Genomic DNA, 19887 nt, shown 5'->3' with positions numbered 1-19887 from the left:
CACAAAATGTTGAAAAGAGTTCAAAATGATGACGACTGTCAATTGATTGTCAACACTGCGATTGCAAAAACATGTTGTATGAACGTTTTGTTTGTGTTTTGTTGTGTTCAATGTGGTTTTGTGTGTTTAATTGTTTGAGTATTGTTAGTGTGTCATTAATATTTGTTTGTTGTTGTTGTATTTTGTTTTGTTGCTGCTTTTTCGGGCGATTTGTCAAGTATAATTCGACGTATGAACCGGAAGCACATTTTAAATGAGACTTTCATTAATTGTCATTTATGTTTTCAAACAACATCGCTTTGCACAAATCATATACAAATATGGTTATTGTACTCACTAGTTTACCTTTAAATTTCATTATCGTGTTCAACGCCCAAACTTATCAGACACTATATAGTACGATACCTTCAGCACATACATGCGACATTTCTACCGAAGTCATAGATAGCAAGAAATTGTGTCAAAACGATGGCAAACACACTTTTACGTAAGTTATTTATAAAAATTAACATATACCTTTCCGTTTTGTTTTTCATTAAATATTACTATATTTTAATTTCTATTTTTGAAACGGCCTGTCCCATATGATTTGACACATACCTCATTAGTGGCATTACTCTTCGGGGTCGGGCTATTTCAAATATAAACATTTACTTTCTTGAAATGAACTCAATTGAAAGTCGTTATCTATTTAAATATTAAAGTGACTTTAACAAAAAGTTATACTAGGTTTCGCTTTCCAGCTGTTCAATTACATTAAAGTGACAGTCCATCGTTATACACATGGGAAGAATCGTAAGAAAACGTGTTTGTATTAAGATCTCTCAATAAAAACACGTTTTCTAACGATTCTGCCCATGTGTATAACGATGGAATGTCACTTTAATGTAATTGAACAACTGTAAAGCGAAACGTGGTATTTATCATTTTTAATATGCGTCATGTTTTTTTTTATAAAAGGACAACTAGCAATGATTGCGTGCATCAGCCACGTGAACTCAGCGTGCGCTGACATTGACGTCATTGCGTGCCGAGAACAAGCCGCGGCCGACCCGAACATGTGCCAGGATCCAGTGTTGAGCACCACTGCATGTCCCAGCTACTGCAAAAAGTGTCGTAAGTGTACACCCTATTGCCCACGCAAAGTTGATGATATTAGACTGTAGTCGCTAGCCGCTGAATACAGATCTCATTTAATAATAATTCTAAAATATATAATCATACAACAAGTTCAAGGACTTGTGTCACTCTATTATTTAAGTAAATGTGTTTGTTCGTTTGTGATATATGGTATATATGATTACACATAAAAAAGTAAACTAATGTGTTTATTTATATATAATATAATAACATTCATACTTAAATTTATAAAAATGTATTATCTAACAGGTAATTTTAAAACGCCAAGTAACGACGCGACCAAATTGACACTCACTGTCTTGTCTTTTATATTTAAAGCCTTAACGTGCTACCATTGTCAGACAACCGGACAAAACAATGTACCGTGTACAACACAGAAAACATGCGCAGTAGGCGAGGTGAGTAGATCCACATATGCACAATAATTACACTGTCTCATTTTAGTGGGCAAGTATAGCCATTGTCAGTTAAAAATTCACAATTAGATACATTTCTTACGATTTTTCGCATTATTCAAATGTTTACTATGGGATAAAATTCCACTCTTATTTAATCATGTTATTTTATTTATGTTTTACAACCAAACTATCACCAGAATGTATCAGTGTATTGTTTAAAGCACATGAACAAATACTTTTAAGACCATCTTATCCTTAATTAATTGTGTTTGATGGACAAATAAACAAGCAGACGATATAGTTGTATCGCACTTTAATTTGTTAGCAATGCGTATACAGAGAGATTACAGACCCACTCACGGGATCAACAGAACACATATCAACGTGTGCCAGTAACAAAGTATGTAACGTTTTACTATTATTTCAAAATGGAATCTTCTGACTTCCAAGACTCGAGCGTTATGCACTCGCATTATATTGTTTTTAATAGCTTAAACATATAATCGACAATTTACCTATCAAACATAAATACATAAAATGTTATGTACATGGATAATAATCTATATACTTTACTTTTCTTAAAAGACCTTTAGTTTAATTATTGATTTTGATTTTAACGTACGTTTAAAAGGTGTGTCTCGGTCAAGAACTGATGCAAGTTGTTTTTGGTCGTCGAAGCATCAATACCAGAAACGTTGCCATCCAATGTTGCTCGTCTGATTTATGTAACGCAGCAACCACCACCACCACGTCGATAAGTAGGATATTTTTTATTACGTACTTGACTTATTGTATATTAACATGACATATTTTGGTTTTATTACATTCAGATATAAAACGTAGCTATATTTGACATGCAAAAAACACACACAAAACAACGATATGATTTTTTAAACAAAACAAATTTCAACCTGTTGTAATAAATTATGATACTTCAGGGACGACCATGACACCAACCCCTACCTCCAATTGCGACTCGAGCAACAACTATCATCAGTTGTCATACATCAACAAACGTTTCTGTATTAAAATACATAATGAGTCCAAGGAATGGGGCGTAGCTCGCCATGCGTGCATGTTAGAGAACGCAGATCTCGTAGTCTTGGACAGTCATGACAAACACGCTGCAATGACATCTCACCTTCGAAGCGTACACATCCTAAGTGGTAATAAATTATATCCGTTTTATTACCATGAACAACTTTCCGTTACGTTTAACTTCCTGTTCACAAGCATGTGTATCTGGATTGTCTGGAGAGCTTCTAGTAGAATATTCGATTCTTGTCAAATATGATCTGTAAGGTTACCCAATTTATGCATAGCGTCTAGAAAAAAGGGTATTGGCAAACAGCCTAGACCCAGATGATACGCCACATGGTGCGGCGTCTCATCATGGTCTGTGCTGTTTGCTTAAAGGAATTTCTGTACGAAATATTATAAATTCTAGATTAAGTATACTAGACATCCCTAGTTTTGGAAATAAATTGATCCAATTTAGAAGGATGGGAGAGTCCACTTGGTATGAATGGGTTAATATCTATGGTGGCAGACTTTCGAATAAGATAACCAGATCCCTTTAATAACAAATATAGCAAATATAATGTTAATTCCCAAAGTTTGAAAACAAGCTCGTAACATTATTTCAGATATATGGATTGGTGCCTTAGTTGTTGACAAAACCCGCTCTTTCTACTGGCTGAATAACGCATCACTGCCATCGCATTCAACTGAATGGGGGCGTGGCCAGCCTGACGATACTGGCGATAACCACCAACACGAGGACTGTGTTACCATACGTCCTCAAGACGGATTCAAATTTCACGACCGTACATGTTTTACCCAATTAAAATTTATATGTGAACGAACATTATAATACGTTGTACAACGAGCGTTTGGCATTTGCAAATAACATTATTAAAACAATTTCACGTCTTTAACGAATAATTGATCATGTTTCTGTTTAAATTTGGAATAAACAATTGACTAACAAGGTTAAATTCGCGGCAAGCACGACAAAACTTCCAGCCCTAGAAACTGCGAGCCAAACGTTTCCTAGTTTTTTTCTTCTTTATTGAACAGTTTAAAATGTGCAATGTTAAAGTATCCATGCTGCTAAAACATCATTCTTCTTACATAATTTGAAATACACACACACACACACACACATATATATATATATATATATATATATATATATATATATATATATATATATATATATATATATATACTCATACTGGGTTAACTATAGGGTCTGTGATATATTTCCGGAGTGTTGGGTACTTCCCTTTCCCATGCTAGTATCCAACTGAAAAATAGCGTGTTTTATGCGAATTACCTTCAACAACCTGTATATAACTCGAAACTTAATATATCTAGTTATTTCTGCAGACAAATAACATATACATTTTTTTACTTTAAACCTCGTATCTGGGTCCCCATGACCCAATTATTTTTTTATATATGTATACTCTGTGATACTTGATACCGACATACCGGGTCCCTGAGATAGTGTCACTTGAAATACGAAACATTGTTTACTAAAAAATGAGTTGGCCTTGAGCATAGTTATATCTTGCGACACTCGCATTAGAATTGTGGTTAAGATCTTCTCGACCTCAAACTTTATATATTAAATCCTCACGATCAGATTTGTTTGTATTTGTGTGGCCTATGCATGAATCGCTCTGCATGGTTTCCTTGCATTATACATTTAATAACATTTTGAGTCGAATTCATTTTACAGAGGGAATGACACAATGGTGAACTAAATATGTGTTTAATGTTATTTTAATATTTTTTTGAATTTTTGCATTATTTGACTACGTATCGTGTTATTTTCTCCTGTTGCGTGATTTTGTAGTCGCCGGAACTTTTTAAAGCACAATGTCCTTGGTTAAACAATTGAGATAATGTAGGATAGAATCATCCTTGTAGAAATCATTGAATTATATAACAGTGGTGTCCGTGTGATGCAAGCAGCTATAATGAAACAGTTGTCGCTATAACAGTTTCATTGCAAAGATACGTAAAGGTAAAACAGTTGCGGATCGTTAATGGTAAATAGATATGACAACCAAAAACAAAACATTTATAGGATTATTAAATTGAAATGAAAAATAGAAGTCAAACGAATATTTAAACGTTATAACAATATGTATTTACTTATTGTGTTTAAACCTGACGTGATGTCACCCTGGCGTGACACGAGTATAAATGTTTTTTATGATAGCTTCGAAAAGGATTTCAAAGATAATGACTAAAACACGCAGCGATTCCTAGTACAAGAAGAGTACCGCTATTAAAACCACATTGAACACTGTAAATTGCAATTTTTCAAGATTGCATGGTCCCAAAGTATTGAATAAAGAACAAAATACCCTGTTAATTATGAAGTCCGACATGCTATTAAGACCAAGCTGAAAGTAGCGGAACTTTACTGTAGTTTTATGTGCCTTCGTGGAAAATGATCCAGTCATCGATATTCGGTCCACTTCCTCATGTCCAACAGAAAGATATTCATTTCGTGCTTTGAACTATTCTGAAGATTTTAGTCATAGTTATGTCATAAATATCGAATAGGGACTTGTAAAACCAGTTCTTTAACTTGCATTATTGCTTCGCAAGAATGGACCTGTAAAAATGCTTTCAAATTAGTTAAAAGGAAGGTATTTTGAAAAAAAATCTGATTTTGTCTTATAAACAAAAAAAAAAACATTGAATGTGATACATAACCCATCACAGTATCCAATAACAGACGGACGAAAAGATTTGAGTATAGCCTATACCACTTGCGACTGGGTATAATACATAAGAACCTCCAATAACTAAAGGCAGTGGCTAGTCGTACAGTCCCGTACGGCTAGACAAGAGGCTAACCGTACGGCCCCGTACGGCTAGACAATAGGCTAGCCTTACGGCGCTGTACGTATTATAGCCTTTCCTATTGAGATTGTCTAGCCGTACGGCTTATAAAGTATAGAATTGTCATTTAGTGCTGTTAATCAGTAATATGCAGCAAAGACAAATAAGCGCCCGAGCCGATTGTGACGAAGATATTTCGTACATATTTTCCTAAAATAAGGCTAGTATTCCACCAATCCGCATCCGTATCCGCGTCAGTATCCGCAAAATCGTTATACGGACGCTATATTCCATTTATCCGCAAACGGATGCGGACGAGATACGGACGGCATTTAGCACGATGAGAGTAGCTGTCATCTAAAAAATAAACTGAAAATCTATCGAATTCGTGAAAAAATACCCGGAATTATACAACCAACGCAGTTCTGCATATCGTGACTCTGATTATACTTTAAAGTTTAAATGTATGGAAAATCATAGCCAAGGCACTAAAAGAAGATGTTTCAGGTATTTACCATTTGTATCCTTTTACGGACAGAACGATGATTTGTACCTTATATCTACTTAAATTCACGCTTAGCAGCTTGTCCTTCATTATAATTATCTCAATAATTATAATTTTTAGTTTTATCCATATACAAAAATAAAGATACGTTCGACGTATGCGGATAAATGGAATATAGCGTCCGTATATTTTGCGGATACGGATACATTTACAGATAGATGGAATAGTAGCCCAAGAATGCTCACTTGAGCGTTCTATTGCGGACGCCTATTCGCGTGCGGATACGGATGAATGGAATAAGTGCAGTGCATTTCTACTTGTTTTATTTTTTGCGGATGCGGATATGCGGTTGCGGACAGATGGAATAGTAGCCTATAACTGAAGCATTCGTATTTTAGTTAGTGTTCGTGTGGCGAATAAATGGTTGCAGGAATTTATCAAAGCGCTGACGTCACTGTAGGTGTTCGTTGTTGTATAAGTTTAGACGCAACTCAGTTTAAAAAATTATGTTATAGCTTTTTATATTGCAAGTTTTGAATGGACACAATCCATTCAAAATTATAAAGAGTGTGTCTTAAAGCACAGGTTCAGATGTTTTTTTTTTAAATCATTAATAAAAAATAAATTTTTAGCTTCGTTTTGGGAAAACAGGGCTAAATGCTTATGCATAAATTGTCATCCCAGTACAAGAGACCCTTTAAACATTATAAAATAAGACATGTCGTCCTTGTTTAGCGTGTTTGCATTGCACAAGCTTATCAGTATGCACAGGCTTATCTTATTTGACATGCATTAAGCCCTGTTTTCTCTGAAAGCAGCCAGTATGTGCAGATTTTCAATGATAAACACTAGACTGGCCAATATCGTCTTACAAGCTGTTAAACTCTATTACTCATATACACCAACTGCAGTGCACCAGTGAGTGGTGGACTATAAACAGGCAAATGTGGTGGTTATCTTTCCTAGCAGACGCTAGTAGAATGTGTAGTCTGCTGCAACGGACAGTGGTTGTCTTTCCATGTCATAATTAAAGGGATCTTTTCACGGTTTGGTAAATTGACAAAATTGAAAATAGTTGTTTCAGATTCGCAAATTTTCGTTTTAGTTATGATATTTGTGAGGAATCAGTATTACTGAACATTAACCATGGTCTAATATAGCCATTATATGCATCTTTTCACGATTTAAAAACCTAAAAATTATAGAGCGTTGCAACGCGAAACGATTGAATAATTTGGAGAGTTCTGTTGTTATCGTTTAAATTTGTGAAACTACGAAGATTGCTTATATCAGGTATAGAATACACCTCTCATGTATGCTTGGCAGGATAGCTCATTAGGCTAAAGCGTTTTTTACTCCAGGATTCCGGGGGTCACTGGTTCGAGCCCTTGTACGGGCTACTTTTTTTCCATTTTTAAATTTTATTTTTGATTTTTTTTCTGGAGCGTTAAAAATCCAATGTTTACATTCATCAATATAAAGCATCTAATGACAAACTTCAAAACATGTCAAATCTGTGAAAAGGCCCCTTTAAGGCTTCTACGCACATACCGATTTGCAAAAACATTAGCGTTAGCTGACGCTCACACTAAAAATGAACCGTTAAACTAAATTTAGATTCACATCGTACATGCACGATTTACATGCTGGCGAATTCGACTGTACATACATTTTCGATTTCAGAATTTAATATCTGGCTTATTTTGCATATATCGACACATGTTCTTCTTAACTTTTATTTAAGTTTATGTTCAAATATATGTTTAATAAGTTGTTTTTTTTTATACACATTTTATGTAAATTAATAAATATTTGAAAAAATCGTATAATCTCGCTTTAAAAATTCGTCATCTTTCACGGCTTCCTTTCATGTCATACGGTTGCTTATTTGATTCATTAATTAGTCGACGTTCCTAAGGCGTGAAAAACCTGTATTAAAGAGTTGCGGCATCGATATTTTGAAATTTAATGACGACAGCCGTCAAAGTTACGTTCTAGAAATTGACTTACACACACATAATTTAAATCGGTTTCTAATTTGATTCTTTAATAAGACGACTTTCCTATGTAAGGAGTGAAAACTGTTTTAATTAGTTGCGGCATCGATATTATGAAATTCAATGACGGCCAAGGTACTTCTCAGAAATGGAGTCACACAAATAATTTAATTGTCGTTCAGACAATGGATAAATATATGGTTTCATACAGGCAATTTATCAGTTCACTGAAAATGGTTGTCTTTAACTTAGACAATATCCATAGGAAAGGCTATACGTACAGAGCCGTACGGCAAACCTATTGTCTACCCGTACGGGGCCGTGCGGCTAGCCTCTTGTCTAGCCGTACGACTAGCCACTGTAAAATGTATAGTTATTTCATTTTCATTTTACAAATGTCTCTAAAAATATATTTAAATTTTCTCTATCATGGAAGTGTCATTTATTCATACAACACATGACAAATTATAACAACAATATATGTTAAAATTATCTGACCCTTGTCAGACGTTTTATTATGAAACTAATAAATGATATGCATGATTGTCAGATTGTGAAATGCTCAATTCAAGTATTATATAAGAGATAAATGGTGACGGACCCATGACAAACAAATAATTGGAGATAGTAGTAACAATCCATCATAAGTTGCAGTACGAACTAAATGATTATCATGAAAATAAAAACTGATTTAACAAGCAAATTCGTTGAATTGATATCCCCCGCCATTATACTTCTGGATACAAGTTATGGCTCTAGACACACAAAAAAAGCATTTTTTTCAAATACAAAGGGTCATAACTCCGCTATTAATCAAGGATGTACAATGCCATTTGGCGTGCATCATCCTCTTATCCATATATATATACTCGTACCAAGTTTCAATGAAATCTGCTTAAGCACTTCCAAGATATGGTTCCGGACACAAAAGTGCCAGACGGAAAGACGGACAATGCCAAATTAATATCCCTCCGCTGTTGGCGGGGGATCACAAAAATTAAGCAAAATTAATTACATACACAACAAGATGCGTTTGTGAAACCCAATGTCCCCGTATATAACGTTTGACCTTGAAGGATGACCTTGACCCTTCACCACTCAAAATGTGCAGCTCCATGAGATACACATGCATGTCAAATATAAAATTGCTAGCTTCAATATTGCAGAAGTAACATAACATGAGCAATTTTGACCCATATATTTGACCTTGAAGGATGTCCTTGACCTTTCACCACTCAAAATGTGCAGCTCTATGAGATACATATGCATGCCAAATATCAAGTTGCTATCTTCAATAGTGCAAACGTATTCATAAAATAAGCGATTTGGGCCACATATATTTAACCTCTGACCTTGAAGGATGACTTTGACCTTTCAACACTCAAAATTTGCAGCTCCATGAGATACACATGCATGCCAAATTTCAAGTTGCTATCTTCAATATTGCAAAAGTATTAATAAAATAAGCGATTTGGGCCACATATATTTGACCTCTGACCTTGAAGGATGACCTTGACCTTTCACCACTCAAAATGTGCAGCTCAATGAGATACACATGCTTGGCAAATATCAAGTTGCTATCTTCAATATTGCAAAAGAATTCATAAAATGAGCGATTTTGGCCACATATATTTGACCTCTGACCTTGAAGGATGACCTTGACCTTTCACCAATGATAATGTGCAGCTTCAGGAGATGCATTTGCATGCCAAATATCAAGTTGCTACTTTCAATATTGCAAAATGTTAAAGTTGGCATAAACAGACCAACCAACCAATCAACAGACCGACAGAGCAAAAACAACATGTCCCCCACTACTATAGTGGGGGACATAAAAATAGACTGATCCTACAAGCAAACCCCATATTTACACAGAACAATGTCTGAATTGACATAAATTTGGACAAAAAACATGCATTTTCCTGGATTTGAAGCACAGACCTTTTGATTGCAAACAACAGTCTTACTTACTAAGACATTTCTGAAAATTACACGTTGCCAGCAAAGTACATTTTTAAATCAGATATGCAATGTCATGTCCTTACCAAATTGTACTAGAGCTGTTTTCACTTCGAGTTTGCAAACAGCCTTAAAATATAAACTAAACACTAGAAAAGAATCTTTAACAAGGGCTGTTTGTAAAACAAGCATGCCCCCCATATGGGCTGTCCGTTGTAGTGGCAGCCATTGTGTGAATACGTTTTTTGTCACTGTGACCTTGACCTTTGACCTAGTGACCTGAAAATCAATAGGGGTCATCTGTGAGTCACGATCAATGTACCTATGAAGTGTCATGATCCTAGGCAAAAGCGTTCTTGAGTTATCATCCGAAAATCATTTTACTATTTCGGGTCACCGTGACCTTGACCTTGTGACCTCAAAATCAATAAGGGTCATCTGTGAGTCATGATCAATCTACCTGTGAAGTTTCATGATCCTAGGCATATGCGTTCTTGAGTTATCATCTGAAAACCATTTTACTATTTCGGGTCACCGTGACCTTGACCTTTGACCTAGTGACCTCAAAATCAATAGGGGTCATCTGCAAGTCATGATCAATCTAGCCATGAAGTTTCATGATCCTAGGCGTATGAATTTTTGAGTTATCATCCGGAAACCATTTTACTATTTTGGGTCACCGTGACCTTGACCTTTGACCTCAAAATCAATAGGGGTCATCTGCGAGTCATGATCAATCTACCCATGAAGTTTCATGATCCTAGGCGTATGCGTTCTTGAGTTATCATTCAAAAACCATTTTACTATTTTGGGTCACCGTGACCTTGACCTTTGACCTAGTGACCTCAAAATCAATAGGGGTCATCTGCGAGTCATGATCAATGTACCTATGGAGTTTCATGATCCTAGGCCCAAGCGTTCTTGAGTTATCGTCTGACAACCACCTGGTGGACGGACCGACAAACTGACATACCGACAGACCGACCGACATGAGCAAAGCAATATACCCCCTCTTCTTCGAAGGGGGGCATAATGAGATAAAAGTGAACTTACAAAATCAAAGTCTTTCATTTTGAAAACCAATAGACAGAATTATAACATATAAAAAGTATACAATCTTCAGTACACTGATCAACAAATTAAAACATTTTAAATCATACAATTTGCATAAAATTCAAAGCTTGATATCTCAAAAACTTATCCACAATATTGAAAGATATTAAGAATCTTACAATCTGCATCATAACTAAAGCTCAATATCTTATAAAACTGATTGACTAAACTGCAACATTTTACAAATTATTTAATCTACAAAAAATGAAAAACTTCATATTTCAAAATTCAACCGACAGCATTGACACATATTTAGAATCATACAAAGTTAAAGCTTCAAATGTCAACTTGAAATGAGTCCAAAGTACACGGACTTTAGTGAAACACTGGTAAGGGACTAAAAAGGCAGTTAACAACAAGAGCTGTGTTCGTAAAACACAATCCCCCTTACTGCGCCGCTTTGAAGCCATATATTCGACCTATGACATTGAATTATGACCTTGACCTTTCACCACTCAAAATGTGCAGCTCCATGAGATACACATGCTTGCCAAATATGAAGTTGCTATCTTCAATATTGCAAAAGTATTCATAAAATGAGCGATTTTGGCCACATATATTTGACCTCTGACCTTGACCTTTCAGAAAATTAAAATGTGCAGCTCTATGAGATACATATGCATGCCAAATATCAAGTTGCTATCTTCAATATTGCAAAAGTTATTGCAAATGTTAAAGTTGGCGTAAACAGATCAACCAACCAACCAACAGACAGGACAAAAACAATATGTCCCCCACTACTATAGTGAGGGACATAAAAATAGACTGAACCTTCAAGCAAACCCCAAATTTACATAGAACAATGTCTGAATCGCCATAAATTTGGACAAAAAACATGCATTACCCTGTATTTGAAGCACAGACCTTTTGATTGCAAACAACAGTCTTACTAAGACATTTCAGAAAATTACACGTTGCCAGCAAAGTACATTTTAAAATCAGATATGCAATGTCATGTCCTTACCAAATTGTAATAGAACTGTTTTCACTTCGAGTTTGCAAACAGCCTTAAAATATAAACTAAACACTAGAAAAGAATCTTTCAGGAGATAAAAGTGCACTTACAAAATCAAAGTCTTTCATTTTGAAAACCAATAGACAGAATTAAAACATAAAAATTATGCAATCTTCATTACACTGATCAACACCATTAAAACATTTTAAAATCATACAATTTGCATAAAACTCAAAGCTTGATATCTCAAAAACTTATCCACAATATTGAAAGATATTAAGAATCTTACAATCTGCATCATATTTAAAGCTCAATATCTTATAAAACTGATTGACGAAACTGCAACATTTTACAAATTATTTAATCTACAAAAAATGTAAAACTTCATATTTCAAAATTCAACTGACAGCATTGACACATATTTAGAATCATACAAAGTTAAAGCTTCAAATGTCAACGTGAAAAACACATCCAAGATATCATTTAAACTAATATACTGACAAAGTTTCAAGAAGATTCATAAGTCCATATAAGGAAAAATGCCCCGCCCACTGGTGGCCATGTTTTTCTTAGCAACTGGAACCAATTTCAAACTTGTCCAAATATCATTGGGACAAATCTTCTGACAAAGTGTCATGATGATCGTACAATAAATATGGCTTCTAGAGTTTTAACAGGGTTTTACTTTAGCCATATAAGGAAAAATGCCACGCCCCCTTAGTGGCCATGTTTTTCCACCAACTAGAACCATTTTTGAACTCATCCAAGATATCATTAGGACAAATCATCTGACCAAGTTTCATAATAATCGGAAAATAAATGTGGCCTACAGAGTGTTTACAATGTTTTAGTAAAGCATGATACATAACCATATTAGGAAAAATGCCCCGCCCCCTGGTGGCCATGTTTTTTAAGCAAACGAAACTATTTTTGAACTAATCCAAGATATCATTAGGACAAATCTTCTGACCAAGTTTCATGAAGATAAGAAAATAAATGTGGCCTATAGAGTGTTAACAAAGTTTTACTATAGCCATATAAGGTAAAATGCCCCACCCCCTGGCGGACATGTTTTTCAACCAACCAGCATCATTTTTTAACTTGTCTACGATATTTTTTGGGATGAATATTCTGACCAAGTTTCATGAAGATCGGAAAATAAATGTGGCCTCAAGAGTGTTAACAAGATTTTACTATAGCCATATATAGCCATATAAGGAAAAATGCCCCGCCCTTTGGCAGCCATGTTTTTCAAGCAAACGTAACCATTTTCAGCTCGTCTAAGATATCATTGAGACCAAACTTCTGACCAAATTTCATGAAGAATGGACAATAAATGTGGCCTCTAGAGTGTTAGCAATGTTTAACTAAAGACATAAGGAAAACTCCCCCGCCCCTTGGCGGCCATGTTTTTTCACTGATCTGGACCATTTTCAAACTCGTCCAAAATATAAATAAAACCAATGTTTTGACCAAGTTTCATGATGATTAGGCAAACATTTTGACTTCTAAAGTGTTCACAAGGTTTCTCTATAGCCATATAAGGAAAACTGCCCCGCCCCTGGCGGCCATGTTTTTCAACGGACCGGAACCAATTTTTAACTAAACCAAAATATCATTTAGACAAACATTTTGACAAAGTTACATGAAGATTGGACTTCTACAGTGTTCACAAGTTTTTTTGTTGTTTTTTTGACCTAGTGACCTAATTTTTGACCCAGCATGACCCAGTTTCGAACTCAGTCGAGGTATCAATGTGACAAATGTTCTGCAAAATTTCATGAAGATCAGACAATAAATGTGGCATCTAGAGTGTTCACAAGGCAAAATGTTGACGACATACAACGCACAACGGACAAAAGGCAATCACAAAAGCTCACCATGAGCATGTTGCACTCAGGTGAGCTCAAAAGTTATGGCCAATTTTAAAGTTTTCAGACGGACGGACAGAAGCAATATATTTAACATTTAACCTTGAAGGATTACCTTGACCTTCACTTTTCACCACTCAATATGTGCAGCTTCACAAGATGCACATGCATGCCAACTGGAGCTTTGTCACAGACGTGACATATACCCCCACATAACGCATTGACACAGACTATTTTGTATGCTGTCTTCACAAAACAAGATAATACAATTTATGGCGATTTTTTAAGAATCATTATGCCATTATCATTTATAGCCATTTTGACCTTTGAACTCTTGAATTGTTTCACATGACAAGCCTTCCAATGACTTTGAACAAAATTGATGTACAGAGTCATTTTAAAATCTTACAATGAATGACATATTTATGGCCCAGACAAGATAATTTATTGCCATTTTTGACCTTTGAACTAAAACTACAACTTTGAGTTTGAAGATATCGACGTAATTCTTTCGCGCGACACACTGTCAAATGATGGTGAACAAAAGAGCCAACGATTTTAAAATCGCACAATAAACAACATAGTTATTGCCCAGACAAGCTCAATTATGGCCATTTTTTACCTTTAAACTCAAATTGTGCCCTTGTTCTTGGAAATATCGACGTAATTCTTTCGCCCGACACACTGTTCAATGATGGTGAACAAATGTGCCAAATGATTTTAAAATCTCACAATAAAAAACAAAGCTATGGCCCGGACAAGCATTTGACCTTTGAACTCCCAAGTGTGACCTTGACCTTTGAGATATTGACGTAATTTCTTTTAACGCGACACACCGTTCCATGATGGTGAACAAATGTACCGAGTCATTTAAAAATGTAACGATAAATAACATAGCTATGGTCCGTACAAACTTACAGTTTAAAACATACTAAGTGACCCCATGACCTAGTTTTTGACCTGGCATGACCCATATTCAAACTTGACCTAGACATTATCTACATACAACTACTGACCAAGTTTGGTGAAGATCGGATGAAATATCGGGACAGACCGACAAACGTGACTCCTATATAGCCCCCATTACCAATTGTAATAGGGGTATAAATATCAAGTTGCTATGTTCAATATTGAAAAAGTTATGGCCATATAAGTTTTCGGCCAGATGGACAGACTGACTGACTGACGGACAGTTCAACTGCTATATGCCACCCTACCAGGGGCATAAACATATTCCACAGTTCAACAATTCTTTTTCCATTTTTGTTTTTCCATAATAATGTTATGGACCCTTGCCCTTATCTGGGCCACTGTTCTTCCGGTAAGTATTTTTAGGGACCCCATTATTTTTGAGCCAGATGGCATTTTTTTTTCTCTTAATTCATCTCTAAAAAAGTTCATGAAACATATGTTCTCTTCGCTGGCCCACTTTCGTTTCATTCCTTTTCTTGTCCCTGTCCCTAAAACAAGAATAGATATAAAAAATAAAATAGCAATGAGTATCATGTCAGTGTTTTTTTCAGTTTTGGGGAAAAGGGGTCGGGTCCCCTGAGAGGGGGATAATTCACGTGTAAAAGGGGAAATTTCAATGCTAAGCAAGTAACATACAAAATCAAGTTGTAACACCATAATTCACCATACACAGAGAGAAAAACATTATTCCAACTTTTTTTGTCATCAACATGTTATGTTTATGTTCAAAGATCAACATTTTTTGGCTTTTCTGTGAATTATTTAAACGAGGTATTGATAAAAATTGAACTACACTTCCAAGAGGGGAAATTTTCAAATATTTTTGGGAAAAATATACACTCTAAGCAGCAAACTCATTTGTTCAGTGACTGTAAGCCCTTTATTTTGTTGACTTTTCTACTGAATTGATCCTTGCACACAAAGTATCAACATAAGTCAGTGTTCTGCCGTGGATGCGCCCTTGTGTTATTGTCGCAAAAAACAAATATTTGTCCCCACCCGTTTTCTGTATATGGGTCCGCGGGCGCACATGAATTAGAAATAAAAACTAATCGATTCAATTTGTTAGTCGGTAAAGTAATCGAGTGAATGTGTAACCAGAACAAACTATTTCATTGGACATGACGTCATTTCGCAGCCAATGGTTAATTTATTTAATATTAACACTCTATTTCATTGGTAAGTTGAGATTATAACAACCAATCAGATATCAAGGAAATTTCCGAACCTATCAAAATGGCTTAAAGTGACAGGCCAAAGAAAACAAAATCCTTTTTTTTTTTTTCCTCCGGCAAGTAAAATTAGAAAATATGACAATAATATTAACAACCCAACAGAGTCTTCCCAAGTCCCAACATCGTTTAGCAATTACGAAAAAAGTCTGCCCCTAAACGTACATTCCAAGAAAATTGGCTTCAAAAATGTCCTTGGTCACTGTTTGACAACAACAAAATGACATGCAGATTGTGCATAAAGCAAAAAAGAAAACGCCTTTACTATCGGTATTTCTAATTATCGAACAAGTACTTTGACATGCGGAGTCCAATGACCATAAATTTTTTCAAAGTTTTGTAAATATGTTGACAACTGTTTGACAGTGTTAAAAAGTTTTTTGAATGTTCCAGTTTTAATAACAATGTTACAACCTGACTGTAAGAAGTTTAAGCACGTTTAAAAGTTCAAGTTAAAGGTTATTAGTTTCCACACATTTAATTCTGCTACAAAAATATTTCTGTGTCCCCATATTTTTTCTTTTTGTCCCCACTTTTGTAATCCTAAAGGGTCCCCAACAGTAAAATTTCACGGCAGAACACTGCAAGTGATACAATGATTGAATATTGTAGAGCAAGGTTTTCCTGATAAAAATGCACAAAACCTGAACATGTTAGGAGGTAAAATGAACTAACTGAAACTGTTTTAACACCAGTTTAAAACAATTTTTCACACATATAAGAACTGACAGTTCGCAGAACTATCATTTCTTGGAAGAACAAGTACTAAACATTAACTTTCATAGCAAACTGCCTACTTTGTACTTTACAAGGACTTTTACAAGCACATTGTTGTAACCCTGTAGATCACAGAGGAGGTCGTCTAGAGCATCACACTTGACTTGGACTACTCATTTACTTTAATACAGTCATGACATAAGACTCTGTCACATAATGATAGAAAATGCAGAGAAACCCGTCTTCAAATTTAGTTCATACCTTGAGGATTTGGCTGCCTCATTTCATCATGGGTCAGACTGGCTGGCCCTTCACTGGCAGCAGTTGACATGGACTCTGAAAGAACCAAAGTGAAACCTGTAGATTGCATATGATCAGCACAGTCAACACTGGCATGTTGTATCATGAGAGGCTCTGACTCCTGTACAGATTCTAGACTGTGGGTGTCTTCAACAGTTGCCTCAATGACTGTAAACATATAATGTCAACAGTGGGGTCTTGTATGTCTATTATCCATTGGTGGATCTTGCTGAAATCTATAGAAAACATGCATGCCCCCCATATGGGCTGTCCGTTGTAGTGGCAGCCATTGTGTGAATACGTTTTTTGTCACTGTGACCTTGACCTTTGACCTAGTGACCTGATAATCAATAGGGGTCATCTGCAAGTCACGATCAATGTACCTATGAAGTGTCATGATCCTAGGCAAAAGCGTTCTTGAGTTATCATCGGAAAATCATTTTACTATTTCGGGTCACCGTGACCTTGACCTTTTGACCTCAAAATCAATAGGGGTCATCTGCAAGTCATGATCAATGTACCTATGATGTTTCATGATCCTAGGCCCAAGCGTTCTTGAGTAATCGTATGACAACCACCTGGTGGACAGACGGACCGATCGACATGAGCAAAGCAATATACCCCCTCTTCTTCGAAGGGTGGCATAAATATATATTGGCTTGGACAACAGAAAATTGTACTAGAATATATAGTCTACAGTTGGGTCATGTCTTTATCATCAATAGATGGGCCTTTATTATATGACAACAGAAATACCATGGGTCAGACTGGCTGGCTCTTCACTTGGCTCCCTCCTATCATGGGTCAGACTGGCTGGCTCTTCACTTGGCTCCCTCCTATCATGGGTCAGACTGCCTGGCTCTTCACTGTCAGCAGTTGACATGGACTCTGAAAGAACCAAAGTGAAACCTGTAGATTGCATATGATCAGCACAGTCAACACTGGCATGTTGTATCATGAGAGGCTCCGACTCCTGTATAGATTCTAGACTGTGGGTGTCTTCAACAGTTGCCTCAATGCCTGTAAACATATAATGTCAACAGTGGGGTCTTGTATGTCTATTATCCATTGGTGGGTCTTGCTGAAATCTATAGAAAACATGCATGCCCCCCATATGGGCTGTCCGTTGTAGTGGCAGCCGTTGTGTGAATACGTTTTTTGTCACTGTGACCTTGACCTTTGACCTAGTGACCTGAAAATCAATAGGGGTCATCTGCGAGTCACGATCGATGTACTTATGAAGTGTCATGATCCTAGGCAAAAGCGTTCTTGAGTTATCATCCGAAAATCATTTTACTATTTCGGGTCACCGTGACCTTGACCTTTGACCTTGTGACCCTCAAAATCAATAGGGGTCATCTGCGAGTCATGATCAATCTACCTATGAAGTTTCATGATCCTAGGCATATGCTTTCTTGAGTTATCATCCGAAAACCATTTTACTATTTCGGGTCACCGTGACCTTGACCTTTGACCTAGTGACATCAAAATCAATAGGGGTCATCTGCGAGTAATGATCAATCTACCCATGAAGTTTATGATCCTAGCCGTATGCTTTCTTGAGTTATCATCCGGAAACCATTTTACTATTTCGGGTCACCGTGACCTTGACCTTTGACCTCAAAATCTATAGGGGTCATCTGCGAGTAATGATCAATCTACCCATGAAGTTTCATGATCCTAGGCGTATGCGTTCTTGAGTTATCATCCAGAAACCATTTTACTATTTCGGGTCACTGTGACCTTGACCTTTGACCTAGTGACCTCAAAATCAATAGGGGTCATCTGCGAGTCATGATCAATCTACTGACAAATTGTACTAGAATATATAGTCTACAGTTGGGTCATGTCTTTATCATCAATAGGTGGGCCTTTATTCTATGATAACAGAAATACCATGGGTCAGACTGGCTGGCTCTTCACTTGGCTTCCTCCTATCATGGCTCAGACTGGCTGGCTCTTCACTTGGCTCCCTCCTATCATGGGTCAGACTGCCTGGCTCTTCACTGTCAGCAGTTGACATGGACTCTGAAAGAACCAAAGTGAAACCTGTAGATTGCATTCGATCAGCACAGTTAACACTGGCCTGTTGTATCATGAGAGGCTCTGACTCCTGTATAGTTGCCTCAATGCCTGTAAGCATATAATGTCAACAGTGGGGTCTTGTATGTCTATTATCCATTGGTGGGTCTTGCTGAAATCTATAGAAACAAGGGCTGTTTGTAAAACATGCATGCCCCACATATGGGCTGTCCGTTGTACTGGCAGCCATTGTGTGAATACGACTTTTGTCACTGTGACCTTGACCTTTGACCTAGTGACCTGAAAATCAATAGGGGTCATCTGCAAGTCACGATCAATGTACCTATGAAGTGTCATGATCCTAGGCAAAAGCGTTCTTGAGTTATCATTCGAAAATCATTTGACTATTTCGGGTCACTGTGACCTTGACCTTTGACCATGTGACCTCAAAATCTATAGGGTTCATCTACGAGTCATGATCAATCTACCCATGAAGTTTCATGATCCTAGGCGTATGCGTTCTTGAGTTATAATCCGGAAACCATTTTACAATTTCGATCACCGTGACCTTGACCTAGTGACCTCAAAATCAATAGGGGTCATCTGCAAGTCATGATCAATGTACCTATGATGTTTCATGATCCTAGGCCCAAGCGTTCTTGAGTTATCGTATGACAACCACCTGGTGGACGGACGGACCGATCGACATGAGCAAAGCAATATACCCCTCTTCTTCGAAGGGTGGCATAAATATATATTGGCTTGGACAACAGAAAATTGTACTAGAATATATAGTCTACAGTTGGGTCATGTCTTTATCATCAATAGGTGGGCCTTTTATT

The 19887-nt window shown here is 36.5% G+C and overlaps 2 protein-coding genes across 4 annotated transcripts; one reads left to right on the top strand and one right to left on the bottom strand.

Moving 5' to 3' along the window:
* The first annotated feature begins 45 nt into the window (after positions 1-45).
* Positions 46-3528, top strand: LOC127879479 (uncharacterized). The gene is made up of 7 exons (XM_052426332.1): positions 46-487; positions 961-1116; positions 1459-1538; positions 1864-1938; positions 2170-2296; positions 2477-2704; positions 3185-3528. Exons 1-7 carry the CDS (start codon positions 469-471, stop codon positions 3409-3411), a joined length of 912 nt encoding a protein of 303 aa, XP_052282292.1. The 5' UTR covers positions 46-468; the 3' UTR covers positions 3412-3528.
* Positions 3529-8387: 4859 nt separating this feature from the next.
* On the bottom strand, positions 8388-19313 carry LOC127879484 (uncharacterized). 3 transcript variants are annotated; one of them, XR_008049116.1, is made up of 5 exons: positions 19073-19087; positions 17780-17932; positions 16985-17059; positions 10708-15262; positions 8388-10562 (listed from the first exon to the last, which is right to left on the bottom strand). XR_008049116.1 is itself a non-coding variant. In XM_052426336.1 (5 exons), exons 1-4 carry the CDS (start codon positions 19164-19166, stop codon positions 15045-15047), a joined length of 672 nt encoding a protein of 223 aa, XP_052282296.1. In that variant the 5' UTR covers positions 19167-19313; the 3' UTR covers positions 8388-10562; positions 10708-15044. The 3 variants fall into 3 exon arrangements, 1 of the variants encoding a protein (XP_052282296.1); XM_052426336.1 differs by having other exon boundaries at positions 17780-17911; positions 18920-19313; XR_008049117.1 differs by lacking the exon at positions 17780-17932 and having other exon boundaries at positions 18920-19181.
* Positions 19314-19887: the final 574 nt, after the last annotated feature.

This window comes from Dreissena polymorpha, chromosome 4 (genome assembly GCF_020536995.1).
Source record: "Dreissena polymorpha isolate Duluth1 chromosome 4, UMN_Dpol_1.0, whole genome shotgun sequence".
Lineage (NCBI taxonomy): Eukaryota > Metazoa > Mollusca > Bivalvia > Myida > Dreissenidae > Dreissena > Dreissena polymorpha.
This window is presented reverse-complemented; position numbering and strand designations above follow the sequence as displayed.

What these genes read in the sequence shown, in the direction of transcription:
- LOC127879479 (XM_052426332.1), top strand. An exon ending in CAACGTGTGCCAGTAACAAA is followed by an intron (nt 1,939 to 2,169) that starts GTATGTAACGTT and finishes TACGTTTAAAAG; the next exon opens with GTGTGTCTCGGTCAAGAACT. An exon ending in AAGCGTACACATCCTAAGTG is followed by an intron (nt 2,705 to 3,184) that starts GTAATAAATTAT and finishes ACATTATTTCAG; the next exon opens with ATATATGGATTGGTGCCTTA.
- LOC127879484 (XM_052426336.1), bottom strand. Translation starts at nt 19,166, where the DNA reads ATGCTTACAGGCATTGAGGCAACTATACAGGAGTCAGAGCCTCTCATG. An exon ending in GCCAGCCAGTCTGACCCATG is followed by an intron (nt 17,060 to 17,779) that starts GTATTTCTGTTG and finishes TGGTTCTTTCAG; the next exon opens with AGTCCATGTCAACTGCTGCC. An exon ending in GAGGCAGCCAAATCCTCAAG is followed by an intron (nt 15,263 to 16,984) that starts GTATGAACTAAA and finishes TTCTTGTTTTAG; the next exon opens with GGACAGGGACAAGAAAAGGA.